This window comes from Dipodascopsis tothii, assembly GCF_038497935.1.
Source record: "Dipodascopsis tothii strain CBS 759.85 unplaced genomic scaffold V1510scaffold_6, whole genome shotgun sequence".
Taxonomy (NCBI): domain Eukaryota; kingdom Fungi; phylum Ascomycota; class Lipomycetes; order Lipomycetales; family Lipomycetaceae; genus Neoaidaea; species Neoaidaea tothii.
Window position 1 is genome coordinate 309,970 of NW_027117990.1, and position 12,524 is coordinate 322,493.

Below are 12,524 nucleotides of genomic sequence, written 5' to 3' on the forward strand. Positions count from 1 at the left end.
TCGGTCACAGGTCACAACGTAACCCGATCCATCAGATATACGTAACCCGGCTACTGGCGGCTACAGCGTGACCTGGTACACCTGATTACACGTAACACGGCTCCAGCTGTTTACTCCGCCATTGTAGTGTCGGGCTATTGGATCGTCGCGATTGTCGGCTTGTATTACCGTAAGTTGACGTCACTTGGTGGGCGGACGTATTAAGGTTTGACATTGACAGCGATCTTCTGCCGATGGGACATCTCGAGCGCTACTTCCTAGCATCGAATGTACCATCTTCGGTGATTGACACGCACTAAAGAGAGCCTGATTCCTTTATCCGGTAGTCGCATCCGTACGAAACGTAGACGCCTTTCCGGGAGCCTATCAGCGCTGTACTCCGTCTGTTTGCCGAGACGGCTCCTTGTCGCGGTTGTGCATGTGTATTTCGCGTACAGCGAGATCCAGATCGACAGCTTCTGAGCGCCCGAACCGCCGGTGGATTGGTGCCGAAGAGGTCCGCGGAGTACTATGACGTCTAGCAGTGGTCACCCTGGCTTGTCGATCGCACAGATCGGGCACACGACGTCGGTCTTCGGAGCGTAACCACACGTTTAGTACCGAAACTCTGTTTCCGTCGAGAGCATCACCGAGAGCATCGCTCAGAGCAATTCTCCACATTGAGCGAAAGTCGTATCGATGCCACCAGGATTCTGAAGAATCCGAAAGATATAAAGAGACCCCACCACCCCGATGTTCCTTCCTTCATTCACTAATCTCAACAACTCTTCTCTACTCCTCACTCCAATAACAAATTACTAAACATGTCTGACGTCGGAAGAAAGTCTATGGGCGACAAGTTCAGCGAGTCTGTCAAGCCGGACTCGCAGAAGTCGTACGGCGAGCAGGTCAAGGAGTCGGTCACCGACGCCTACGACAACGCTGCCCGCAAGATGCAGCCCACTGAGGCCAAGTCGACCACCCAGAAGATGGGTGACCAGTTCACTGAGTCGCGCGACAGCGCCAACGCTGAGGGCAAGACCTTCATGGACTCGGCGAAGGACTACGCCTCGCAGGCCCAGAAGAAGGGCGAGGAGCTTTTGAACCAGGCTCAGGACTACATGCACAAGAAGAACTAAGCAGTTCTATACCTGTGATGTCCCCCCTTTTGGCTATATAACTTATATTTTAATGTAACATCTCAATTTATTTGATTTCTTACTATTACACATGTGCATAGCGCAAACAAGGCGTAGAAAGTGCCTCTTGGTGCAATAATAACTGGTGTCTTAACCTCCCAAATATACCCAACTTTAAAAATGATCTACGATTTTTAACTCTTAAAACTTGCACAAGCACTCTTTTGATTACTATAATTACAAAGTCCAGTCAAGCGCACCAAACAGGCGCTTTGAAAATGACGTGCCGTCTATCTCCTTGTACCTTCTCCAGAGATAGAAAAACCGAGACGCTCACCACGCCTTCTTTGCGATTCACAGACTCTTCTTTCGATTCGTCTGCGTCGGTCATCTGGCTAGGATCAAATGCGTCTCCCTCATTGTAGAACCGCACGTAGAAGTCACGGGTCTCAGCTGACATGAGTGCTATGATTTGAAGCGAGAGCTCGAATATATCAGAGATCTCTGTGGGGATTTCGGGAAGGCCGCCAGCAGGAGTGGCATTCCAGAAGGGAGCAATGAGCTTTGCAAAGTCCTTTTTGAGTTTCTCGAGATGCGTGCTCATGTTTTTCGACCGAACTTGCGGATCGGTCGATAGCATGAGGTCCAATGTCTGCGCACGCCAGTAAGCTAGTTCCTCCGGTCGCCGTTTCGCAATGGCTCTCTGTACTGTGGCCAGGTGGCGGGACTGATCCAGGGGCAAGTACGGGTTCACCACATCCCCGTAAAAGACTCGCTCGTACAAAAATCTAGAGATTATTGCCCGCCCGACCACCAGGTTCTTGCGGCTGCGTCCGTTCAACCATTCGGGCAATTTGTCGAGATTCCAAAGCTCCCGCAGCTTGAATCCCGCCGTCCTCACAGCCCCGTCAAGCTGTAGCCAAAGCGCAGAGTACTCCGTGTCATCTCTGATGGTCTTGTTTCGATCTAGAGATAGCGATGCCAGGTTTTCTTGCAAGCCTCTGATAGTATCCTCGTCTGCTTGTGACTTTGCGAGCGTGGTGCTGTAGCAGTAATTGAGGTGCTCATACCATTGTCGGTAGAAAGGGTGCGATATCTCGTTGGGTGCAGGCTGGTCACCCGGAGGACGCATTGACGGCGTCCAGTCTCCAAGAACATCAGCTGTAGTCTCCTTGGGAGCTGCCAGGGCAGGCGTAGTAGCCACTGGAGGTACCGGGGTGGCTGTCTTCTGTTCGGTGACAGGCTGTTCTTTCGTAGCCCCGGGCAGGCCTCCCTTCGATTCTAACGCCGCAGTCAGGTCTTTCAAGCCGCCTAGTTGAGCACTATTGGCCGCTGCCTCGACCTTTTCTTCGGGGACTGCGTATGCCGTCTGAAGGTTGGCGCTCGAAGGAGTCTTTCCGTGGCGGATGGTGGCCGACAAGCGCTGTCTCGAGCTGCTGAACATGCCTTCTGAGGACTGGGGACGAGGTCCGTGTACTGTCGGAGTGCGCTTAATGGCAGAGGTTCCTGGCAACTTCATTCTGCTATGCGTATGCTCTGACACCGCTGGCAAAGCAGCACCGCCGTTTCCTGCTTGTACTTTGGTCGCGGATTCCGTAGCAGCAGGTGTACCGGCTCCAGAGGCAGAGGTATGTGAGGACGCGCTCTCGGACACTGCGATTGATGCTGAAGATGCCGTCTTGGCGACCGGGGTCGATTCTGCAGATCTCTTTGATTGCGCAGACTTGCTTTCGATCATCAAGGTTGAGCTCGCCTTGGACGCAGCCTCGGTGCTAACCGAGGACGAGGAAGATCGCGATCTTGAGTCATTAATAGACGGCCGTGGCTGATCCATAGACCGCTTGGACGAGAATCCAAGGGAAGATGCAATCGACGACGGGTTGAGGTGCGAGTCCGCGTCCTCATTTTTGTTCTTCTTCTTACCGCGTCGCAAAAACGAAGCCATGATGTCTGTCGGAGCCTCCCAGTGCTCAACTGGATTGTTGTCTAGAACTCAAACAGCCGCAGGTAGCCTGGTGCCGTAAAAGTGGTCACGGTCTGCAATCTGGAGTTCTGATGCGAGTCAACTTTGCAAGTTTCGAGTCGGGGTTTGGAGATAGGCACGAATATTGCTGGTACGATCGGCATAAACCAACCTTCAGCAATACACAATCGCCAGCCACTCGAAAATATTGCTGACCGGGTACTCCGTGTCCTGCCGGCGTAGAGCAATTATATGCGGGCGTCGAAATCGCTTGCAACGATGCCTGGGCGGTCAGGTTTTAAGGAAGTAGCAAGGTCTTCTAGTCAATGTGCGTGGCTTATTCAGTGCAAAACACGGTCGCTAGTCTAGTACTAAATCCTACATTATCCGACAATGGTGAAATCTACAGGGCCAAATCTAACGTTGACCAGTGTCCGATAGGAAAAATGGACAGCTAGTTTGTCTCTTTGCGACTTGAATGCTGAGTATGGTAATGACGCTTATCCAAGACAGACATGGAAGGGGCTCCAAGTCCAGAGACAGAGGGGATGATGACCAAATTGGCCAATAGACTGCAGTGGCGGTGCAACGAAGATGCCAACACGGCATACAGTATATTTAGAGATGACAAAAGACAGCGTGGGCTTCTTGCAAAGACGATCTTTTAAGAACAACGAAACTTAATGCGTCGAAATACGTGGTCCGCGATCTATACACAAAAGACACCTTCAAAAGTGTACATCCACCCAGACTTCCTACTGCATGCTCAATGGCAATGCTGGAATGACTGCCCAAGTGGGCAGCGAACTCCAGGGCTGAGCTAGACCTGCCCACTTCCAATCGCCCTACGCTGCGCCACATCCACTGTGGTCTGGGTGAAGGTGGCTGTCGACCAGGAGCTAAGCCACAATTATAAGTGTAGATCGACACGGTGAACAGGCCACATGGCTTCGCGAACTCCGGTGTTGACACCAACGACCGAGGCTCAGAACGCTACCCGGCAAAGAAAACGACTAAATTGTTACTTCTACATTACATACATCCTACCCAAGACCCAGAAAGAGCAAACTCCATTATCCAGATGCTGTTGATTGTAGCCACTAAACTGCGCGAATAGAGCCAGAACCAAGACAATGTCCGCCTGCGCCGTACCATATACGGCCATTGTGGCACTCTATGCCACGCTCAGCCCCAACAGCCCACTCTGTGCCAGGAACAGCGCACCTGTACCAGTCCTCAAGCTCCCTGTTGATGTCGTCGATCTCGGCCAGAAGATCTGATACCGGACACGACAGATTGCTGATGAAGCGAGCGATCGTCACGTGAGCGGAAGGCACCACATATCTGGGCTCGACATGGACGCCGGTGGCGGCGATGTCTCGGGCCAGATCGCGTCGCAGATGATGATACGTGTAGGTATCGGTAGGGGCCGGCAGGAACGATAGGGCAAGAGCGTTCTGGTCATATGAGAGAATAGGGTGGACCAAGACCGCTCCTTGCTCCGGAGCGCGGAGAATGTCCTTGATGAGGGGTTTCAGGCGCTGTGCCTGCGAGTCCGTGACGCTGGGGGGCGCCGAGTGGATGACCTCGAGCGCTGTCATATGCAGGTTTGCGCGCGGTGCAGTCCACAGGCCTCCGCGAGCTCCGTCGCGGTCGTAGGCAGGCTCGCCTGGCCGCGCAGCAGGATCATCGCCACCGGAGAGATTCTTGTGGACAACACAGAGCAGACGCTTCTGAACGTGCTCAACGAGATCTGCGACGGCGGCTGTTGGCCGGCACCAGACCGATATGCAGTTGCGCGGGTCGTACTCCGGAGGTTCGCCACGCAGTCTGATGCCTGAGAGAATGTTGTCCGGCACGACCGCGTTTGTCGACTCGAGAATCGCGCGCTTGTCGGCATTGCGGGCCGTCCGGTGGGCCTCGTAAGCCTGAGCCATCGGCCCGGGCTGCGGGTACTTCTCGATGAACACATCGTAGTCATTTCTGCAGGCGATAGTTGGCACGCAGCTCGCAACGTCCCCAGGCTTGACGTCGGCACCATTTTCGCCGTCGTCCTTGTCGTCGCAGTCGACTGTTGAGGATTGAGACGTCATGGAGCTGCTCGGTGATGGCGACCGCGAGAGATCCTCCTGAGTATGTCCTCCACACGACGATATCGACGACGCTGTCGAAGGCTTTCTCACTGGCACGATCGGACCTAGTCCCTCGCCACTATGCATGCTCTCTATACCCATTACTGTGCCTGTAACTTGCTGGAGGTCAGGAATTTTTTTTCACGAGAAACTGGGATTTTGTTAAAAGAACGTGGTGACGTCCCCGACGAGAAGATATCCGTTTTGGTTATATAGGGACAACGCAATCGGGAACACCCAATCTGGCGGCAACACTAGCCCGCTGATCGCTACTACGATGAATATACCTAAACAAGATCGTAGACTGAGGGTCTTGATCGCTAATTTCCTGTTCCTGATAATAAACCAGTGTATTTCAGAGAACAGCACGTTTCGATCAGTTTGATCTGAATATTAGCCCAGCTCGACAGCGGCGCATAGATGTGACAGGATCAATAATTTTGTAGCACCACAACACGCATGTATAGAGATGAGTAACCGGCGCCAGCCTCGCTAGCTTTATCCCACTGTGGTGCAGTAGCAGTAATGAGACGCTACAAGTGCTGTAACCGCGCAATCTCACGTACGCGCTACCGCACAGCACAGTTCACCCAGCAGAGAAAAAGGCTGGAGACCGGCGCCATTCCACTTGGCGGTCCACTCACCTAGAGATTCGAGGCACGAAAAAATAACCATCGGGCGCCGACCTGGTTTATATACAACCAGGAATGGACCAGGAACAAGCTTTGGCGTCTTCCTCCGAACCCGCTCAGGAGTGCCGGCATTGCGCTAAGAACGATCTCGCTCTCGTTCAGTGCGGTACAGTCAGGACGCCGTAGATCAAACGGGTTACAATTTGGCGAGCCAGCCACCTCCATCTCTCGACTAGACGCCCGCGTGCCTGTGGCTGCCTCCTTTGACCAATTACCCAGGGAGAAACCTGGGCACCTGCACCAGACTTACCACATCGCTCTTCGGACGCTAAGCAAGCGCTTGTATCCTGCCAACGTTCATTTCGCCCCTTGCTCGTAGGCGGCAATATTTTAATTAAATGACCACCAGCCACACTTGCGCCACATGCCAGACATCGCTTGCATTTGCGATCTGGAGAGTGTCAGCCACTAAGAACCTGTGCGGCACAACTGCACAGCCACTTATGACGACATCGCTTAACCGCGAGATGAAGCGCTGCACTCTTATAATGGGCCATGCAACAGAACTACACCAAGGCACTAAGGTGCGGCAGCATAGCTATGCATAAACACGCATACAGAAATAGTCCCATTTTTGGACCCGCAAATTGTCTACATTTGAGCGCGTATCTCCGAGCGGAGCGGGTCAATTGTGAAGACGTCGGCTCATTTCCGAGATGTAAGATGACACCATAAATTACTAACAAAACAGCCTCACTTGAAACGCGAGCGCACATGTCCCTGAACCTCATCATTACAGACCAGCTCGGCTCTGAGCTCGTTTCCGCCATCGAGCGTGAGCCGGATCTGGAAGTAGATCTTGTAGTATGCCTCGCCGTTGGCGTCCTTCACTTGACTGAAAGTGGACTTGGGAATCTTCGACAAGTCGCTCGTGAGGACAACGAATTCGCGAATAGCGGGATCCTTTGTGTAAGGCGGGCACTCATCCTCATCACAACAGTAGAGCCTGTCCTCGAAAATGAGAGGTCCATTGACACGTGCAGTCCGGTAGCACTTGATGCTGCTGGTCTCACCGACGTGTAGACGCTGGCCCTTGTGCACAAGGATCTGTCTGGTATATTTGCACTTGTAGGAGCCATCCAGTCCCTTGTACTTGAACTCCTCGGGATGGACGCCAGGTCGGAACGGCTCGAGCGTTCCCATCATGTAGTGCCTCCGCGAGACACGCGAGACGAGGAAGCGGTCGGAGAGACCGGTAAGCACTGCACCCCGCATAATGGCTGCCACCGAGTCCATCGGGCGGTAGATGCAGTCCTTGTACTGCGGCGGGATGTGGTACTTGAGTCTCTCGTACAGGTACGCGGAACCACCGAAGCCACCCACGACGTAGATCGATCTCAGCGGCTTGTTCTGGGCCTCAACCGCGGCAATCTGGTCACGCACGAGCTGCACGATCGTAGTCACCACATTGGTGAATGCTGACAGAATCTCGGCATTCGTGAACTTCATGTATCCATCCTCGATGTCTGCTTCCGGGTAGCTCACGTCCTCGCCGAGACCAACGTCAATGAAAATGTCCTCTCCCTCTCCCCGGTTCTTGAACTTCGGCTTGATGACGCTGGCAAACTCCTGCTGACATCTCCGCTGGATTTTGTGACGAGTGCGCGCAGCGATCTCGCTATCAGCAGGAAAAGGAATGTTGTTCATCTTCGTCTTCAAGATGGTCCAGAAACTCATGTCGATAGCGACAGATCCACACAGTTCTCCGGTACCCGTGGTGCACTCACGTACCGTGAAAGGATCTTCGTCTTCGACTTCATATGCGATCAAGTCGACGGTACCACCACCACAGTCGACCACGAGGAAAGCCTCTCCGGCGTGCACCTTGTTGGCGTCCTCGCGAGCACAAAAGATAGCAGCAGCCTCTGGCTCGGTGATCAGAGTCAGCCGGCGGTCGTTAATGTCCTTGATAAATCCCGCCTGCACGGCAGCACGACGGGTGGCGTTCTTTCCTGCATCGGTCCAGATCGCAGGCACCGTGAGAAAGTAACGGATGTTCTCCTCCTCACGACGGAAGATGCCGCCGAGCTTCTTCTCAAGTTCAACTCTCATGGCCTTCCGGACTTCACCCAGGAAGTCCGCCGTGACATCGATTTCGCTCTTTCCAGGCGGCAGAACACGCTTAGTCGAGAGATCGGCGTAAACTTTGTAGTTGCGTTGCAGGTAGAGCTTGAACCATTCTACCCGAATGACACCAGGCTTCGGATAGCCGCTTATCGTCAATGCGTTCTCGGTGTCTTGGCCCCAGCCGACCACTTGATTATGCTGATCGTAGTAAATGACACTGGGGATCTTGGTCTGGGTAACGTTCCCGACACCGGGCCATTCTGTGATGTAGTCCTTCTTGACGTCGTTTCCTACAGCCCATGCAACTGGGAACGTTAGTCATGATCTCAAGCAATAAAAGAGACTTACATGAAACTCCTGTGAAGGTTGTACCCTGTAACGAAGTCAGTTCGGGCCTATGCTCGTTCACTTACGAAGTCGATTCCGACGATAAGCTCGTTCTTCATCTCAACAGCCGAGCTCTCAATTTCCACGGGGCCAGTAACGGACATGTCCTGGTTTTCTCCGACTGTGGGTGCGAGAGACGCCCGGCCCAGCGAGTTCACAGGCTTGACGCCAGCACTCGTCGCCGGCCGGCCTCCAACAGGGGTGGGTCCATAGGCACGGCCCTTGGGCAATTCTGGCGCACTTATCGTAGCGGTCGAATTTCTGTGACTGTCGGGGGCCACAATGTTGGGTGGCAGAGGCGAATCGCTCTCGTATCTGCTGCCGCGCTGCGACTTGAACAGCCGCCGTGTAAATCCTCCCATTGTATCTGCGCGACTCGATCGAGACGTAGACAACGTGTAGTGCTATGAGAAATTTTCAGCACCGAGTATTAGTCAAGTTACTCGGTCGCGGATTGATCGGTCAATCGGGATACGACTGCCGACAAGTATTGCAAGAAAGATAGCACAAATCAGTCGATACCAGGTAACCGCTCACTCGTTCGTAGCGATTGTACGAGCAGCAACGTACCGACCGACACCTGAAATTCGAAAATCCTATGGCTCCTGGCTGCCCCGTCAGTTCTGGTTTCACAATTCGGGTCTGCGGTTGTTTGCCAACCAAATCTTGCCAGCAATCTAGCTCGACCCTATCGTTTCTTCTGCTTACCCTATCGAGCGTACCAGGATGCCCTCTACTTCCAGGTGGTTCTCTGCTTATCCTTGACCGCCGACTCAACTTGAGAGTACTTGCCAAGAAATGAAGAGCAGAAAATTTCCAGTGAAAGGAGTTGGCCGTGTACAAGATAAAGAAAGTTGACTGACGACAGATGCTAGAAGAAAGAAAGCCCAGAACTTCTGGCGGTGAGTTAAACTAGAACAAACTTTCTGAAAAAGTGGGAAGCCGTGTGGCGGTGCGCCAACTTTCGTTCTTTTTTCGTGCTGGCTGGGTCTATGAGCTCCTTGTCCAAGTGCTTATCGCCAGCCGAGTACCGTCACATACAGAACACTCGAGAGGATGAAGCGACAAATGAGTATGTTCGTTGTTCTGTGCGTTTACTGATGGGCATAACCTCCCAAACGGAGTACGATGTGCGATCACGTGAATTACAGTGTGGATAGGTGCGTAAGCAGCTCAAATTCTGTCGGGACCTGCCAAGGCTTGCACGAGCGAGCCATAGATAGGTACCTGCTTGAGTTAACCGGGGAGGATATCACGGTTGCGTAAGAACACGCTCTAAGCTATCAGACTTAATGGTTCCTGTTTGGAGGAGGGGTAGCGGTTGTCAGACGCGAGGAGGCTGTGGCGGTGCAGGGAACGGATCAAGCGCCCATGTCTAGAAATGGCCGAGCCCTGCTTGCTTCAGGCCCGAGCTTGTCCCTTATTCTGTAGTTTCGGATTCGGTTGTTGCACGGTGGTCTGAAACCAGTACGTAAAAGGCGGTCTCGACGGAGTTTGCGCAGCAGCTGCAGATGCTGCTGCCTGTGGCTGCCGTGACCCTCGAGTACAAGGGCGGCCAGCTGACACAGTCCATGCATGTCCGCAATCAGAGTGGCTGTGTGGGCGGTTCGTGGCCGTTCACGGTGCGCCGTACGTGTGGCTGTGCACGTACGAAAATACGTAGGTCATAGTGACGCAAGACACTGTCGAAAATTGGGCCTACTACGGGAACGCTTTTTTCTTTAGCACGATCCACTGTCTGGTCTGATGTGCCTGCGATTCTAAACATAGACCCCTCGTCTATTGAGCATACCCTTAGTGCAAATGGCATTCCCTTACGTCAGTTTGGCGGCTCTGAGCCGCAGACTTGCGGCAGATGCCCTATTTATAGATCCGTACCAGCATTTTTTACAAGACGACCTAGGGTGGACAGACGTTGAGAATAATGTCATTATGAACTCATAAATAAATCCAACCCGGGTCCAACCACCCGATGAAACCAATAAAATACTGTATCAAAACCAGACTTGATTGCGACGGTCATGAGCTTCCCATCGAGGACTCAATCTCGTCGAAGTGTACCAGCGACGTCTTGCGCGGTGCAGTCGATGCCGAAGAGTATTGGCGGGGAAATGGAGACAGCCGGAACTCGCCCTGAACTTTTTTGTTTAACGGCATGTAAGTGAGCGCCTCGTTGACGGTGATGACAGGATAGTTGTAGTCACCGTACTGCAGCTCGCGGGCCTTGGCATACAACGTTTCCGTCTCGAGATCCTCTTCCCAGATTTCTCTCTCGGACGTATCGACGTTATTGCGAGTGAATAATTCCGCGCTCGTCGGAGTATACGGACTGCTTGCAGCCGTCTCTGCACCCGCAGAGGAGCCGGTGCGCGGTCCGCTATCCGAGCTACTGGCAGACGAACTGCTCGAGTTTGATGCAACTGTAGCCTGAGATGCAACGCTAGCCCCACCAATGCTAGTTTGACGAATGTGGGCGGGGACTCCAGCCGTCAGTCTGTCGTCTCCGGTGAGCTGTAGGCGCTGGTGGCCGTTCATGATGTTCAAAACACCTTGAGGACCTCTCGGAAGCCAATATTGGGTCTGTCCACCGCTCTGGTATCGTAGGCCCTCACGCATACGGGCACGTCGCGCAGCACTCTGTGGATGCGCGATGGTTCCCATAGCGTCAAACGAGCGGTACTGGTACTCTGTGCCTTTGAATGTGGCCTTGAAGTCGTTGACCACATCGGCCATTCCAAACGCGTCCCTCAGCGCATAGAGTACCGGCATCCGAGCAGATCCTATTGTGGCCGGGTCCGCGTAATCCTGCCACTGGAATGCATACCAGTGGCCGATGGCGAAAAACAATAATTCAAAACACATCAACGAGTTCTGCGCGACATGGGCAATATTGTTCGGCGTGTAGTAACCCACATCGTGGATCACTCCCACAAGAACCAATACAGAGAGTAGGCAGCCTTGCCAGTATGATGCAAAAAGGATCTGTTTGATGCAAAGGAATTTCGGCATCGGTCTAAATGGCTTGAGTACCGAATCCAGACAGATCCAAAACAATGCAAGGCTGTAGAGTGACGCAGAGACACTCACATTGTAGATCAACATCATCCACAGATAGCCGCTCTTCGCCGAAATGTAACCCTCTTTATACACGCCCAGGGCCTTCATGAAAAAGACGAAAATTGCGAGAATCGGCTTCAGCCAGGCATACTGAAGAACACCTCGCTTGATCGCCAGAAAGGTATGCGGATCGCTTATGTCGACCTTTGGCAGTATCTTCTTGAATGGGAACAGATGCGACTTCGGCGCCTGTCCGCACATCATGACAATGATTGCACGCTCGCCTCCGAGGAAGTTCGTGAGAAGCCAGAAGAACTGGTAAATAACGAAAGCCTCATACATGTCCCGCAAAGGCTCCACAAACAAAGCGAGTCTGTGGGAGACCAGCGCCAGCCACGATGAGAGTGCAAACAGCGGTATCAGGAACTGAATCCGGACGACAAACCTCTGTAGCAGCGGCTTGCGGTAATTTTTTGCGTGCAACATGATCGAGGCGCACGCCGTCAGCGATGCTGCCAGCGCAAAAAGCCCCGTCGACACAGTCAATAGGCGTGGAAGATGTCCATTCTCCTCGATAGGATTAGCTGGTTCGTCCATCTTGTTGATCTTTCACTCGCCAGACCTTCAGGGCATCTGGCAGCTCCGGTCCGTTTCCCTGTACTCGTAGAGCCTGTCAAGTACTTCGCCGGCCACAGCTGCCTGCGTAGACTCTCGAAAGAACTCTCGTCAACCGCCTGGCCAGCGTACTTCGCAAGCTGCGGCGGAAAACCTTTGAGAGCACGAAAATGCCAATTATTTATGATGGCACCCTGCAAGCATTTTTGTTTTGGTGAGTATATATTTATTTTACATTCTAGTTACACCCGGAGCCCGTTCACTTCCCCTATCTGAGTTTAATCTTTGCGCTATTACGACGCCTGTCCCAGATAAGACTCTCTACGCAGTAATTATGTGGCCTGACCGGTGTTTTTACTCTTGTGTCTAGTCAGCTGCGCCTGGTGCAGATGCCTACCCGCGCACTGCCTCCAGCGTCTGCTCCATGACGCTATGCTGGGCCTCCAGTTGGCTTGAAGAGTTGTTCATGCATGATTTAGCTTAGGCAGGAGGG

The 12,524-nt window shown here is 53.0% G+C and overlaps 5 protein-coding genes across 5 annotated transcripts; 1 reads left to right on the forward strand and 4 right to left on the reverse strand.

Annotated features, from left to right (window-relative positions):
* The first annotated feature begins 754 nt into the window (after positions 1–754).
* Positions 755–1,302, forward strand: V1510DRAFT_412735 (heat shock protein 9/12-domain-containing protein). Its single transcript, XM_066933124.1, has one exon. It carries the CDS (start codon positions 804–806, stop codon positions 1,116–1,118), a length of 315 nt encoding a protein of 104 aa, XP_066790563.1. The 5' UTR covers positions 755–803; the 3' UTR covers positions 1,119–1,302.
* On the reverse strand, positions 1,244–3,339 carry V1510DRAFT_306940 (uncharacterized protein). Its single transcript, XM_066930718.1, has 2 exons — positions 3,042–3,339; positions 1,244–2,917 (listed from the first exon to the last, which is right to left on the reverse strand). The coding sequence occupies exon 2, from the start codon at positions 2,854–2,856 to the stop codon at positions 1,369–1,371; it is 1,488 nt and encodes a 495-aa protein (XP_066790564.1). The 5' UTR covers positions 2,857–2,917; positions 3,042–3,339; the 3' UTR covers positions 1,244–1,368.
* An 842-nt stretch (positions 3,340–4,181) lies between these two features.
* On the reverse strand, positions 4,182–5,174 carry V1510DRAFT_361767 (RNA ligase/cyclic nucleotide phosphodiesterase; the record flags this gene model as incomplete). Its single annotated transcript, XM_066931077.1, has 1 exon — positions 4,182–5,174. One exon carries the CDS (start codon positions 5,172–5,174, stop codon positions 4,182–4,184), a length of 993 nt encoding a protein of 330 aa, XP_066790565.1.
* Positions 5,175–6,589: 1,415 nt separating this feature from the next.
* Positions 6,590–8,839, reverse strand: V1510DRAFT_306418 (uncharacterized protein). Its single transcript, XM_066930717.1, has 3 exons — positions 8,386–8,839; positions 8,321–8,345; positions 6,590–8,277 (listed from the first exon to the last, which is right to left on the reverse strand). The coding sequence occupies exons 1-3, from the start codon at positions 8,719–8,721 to the stop codon at positions 6,599–6,601; spliced, it is 2,040 nt and encodes a 679-aa protein (XP_066790566.1). The 5' UTR covers positions 8,722–8,839; the 3' UTR covers positions 6,590–6,598.
* Positions 8,840–10,378: 1,539 nt separating this feature from the next.
* Positions 10,379–12,013, reverse strand: V1510DRAFT_361352 (organic solute transporter Ostalpha-domain-containing protein; the record flags this gene model as incomplete). Its single annotated transcript, XM_066931062.1, has 2 exons — positions 10,379–10,839; positions 10,918–12,013. The coding sequence occupies 2 exons, from the start codon at positions 12,011–12,013 to the stop codon at positions 10,379–10,381; spliced, it is 1,557 nt and encodes a 518-aa protein (XP_066790567.1).
* Positions 12,014–12,524: the final 511 nt, after the last annotated feature.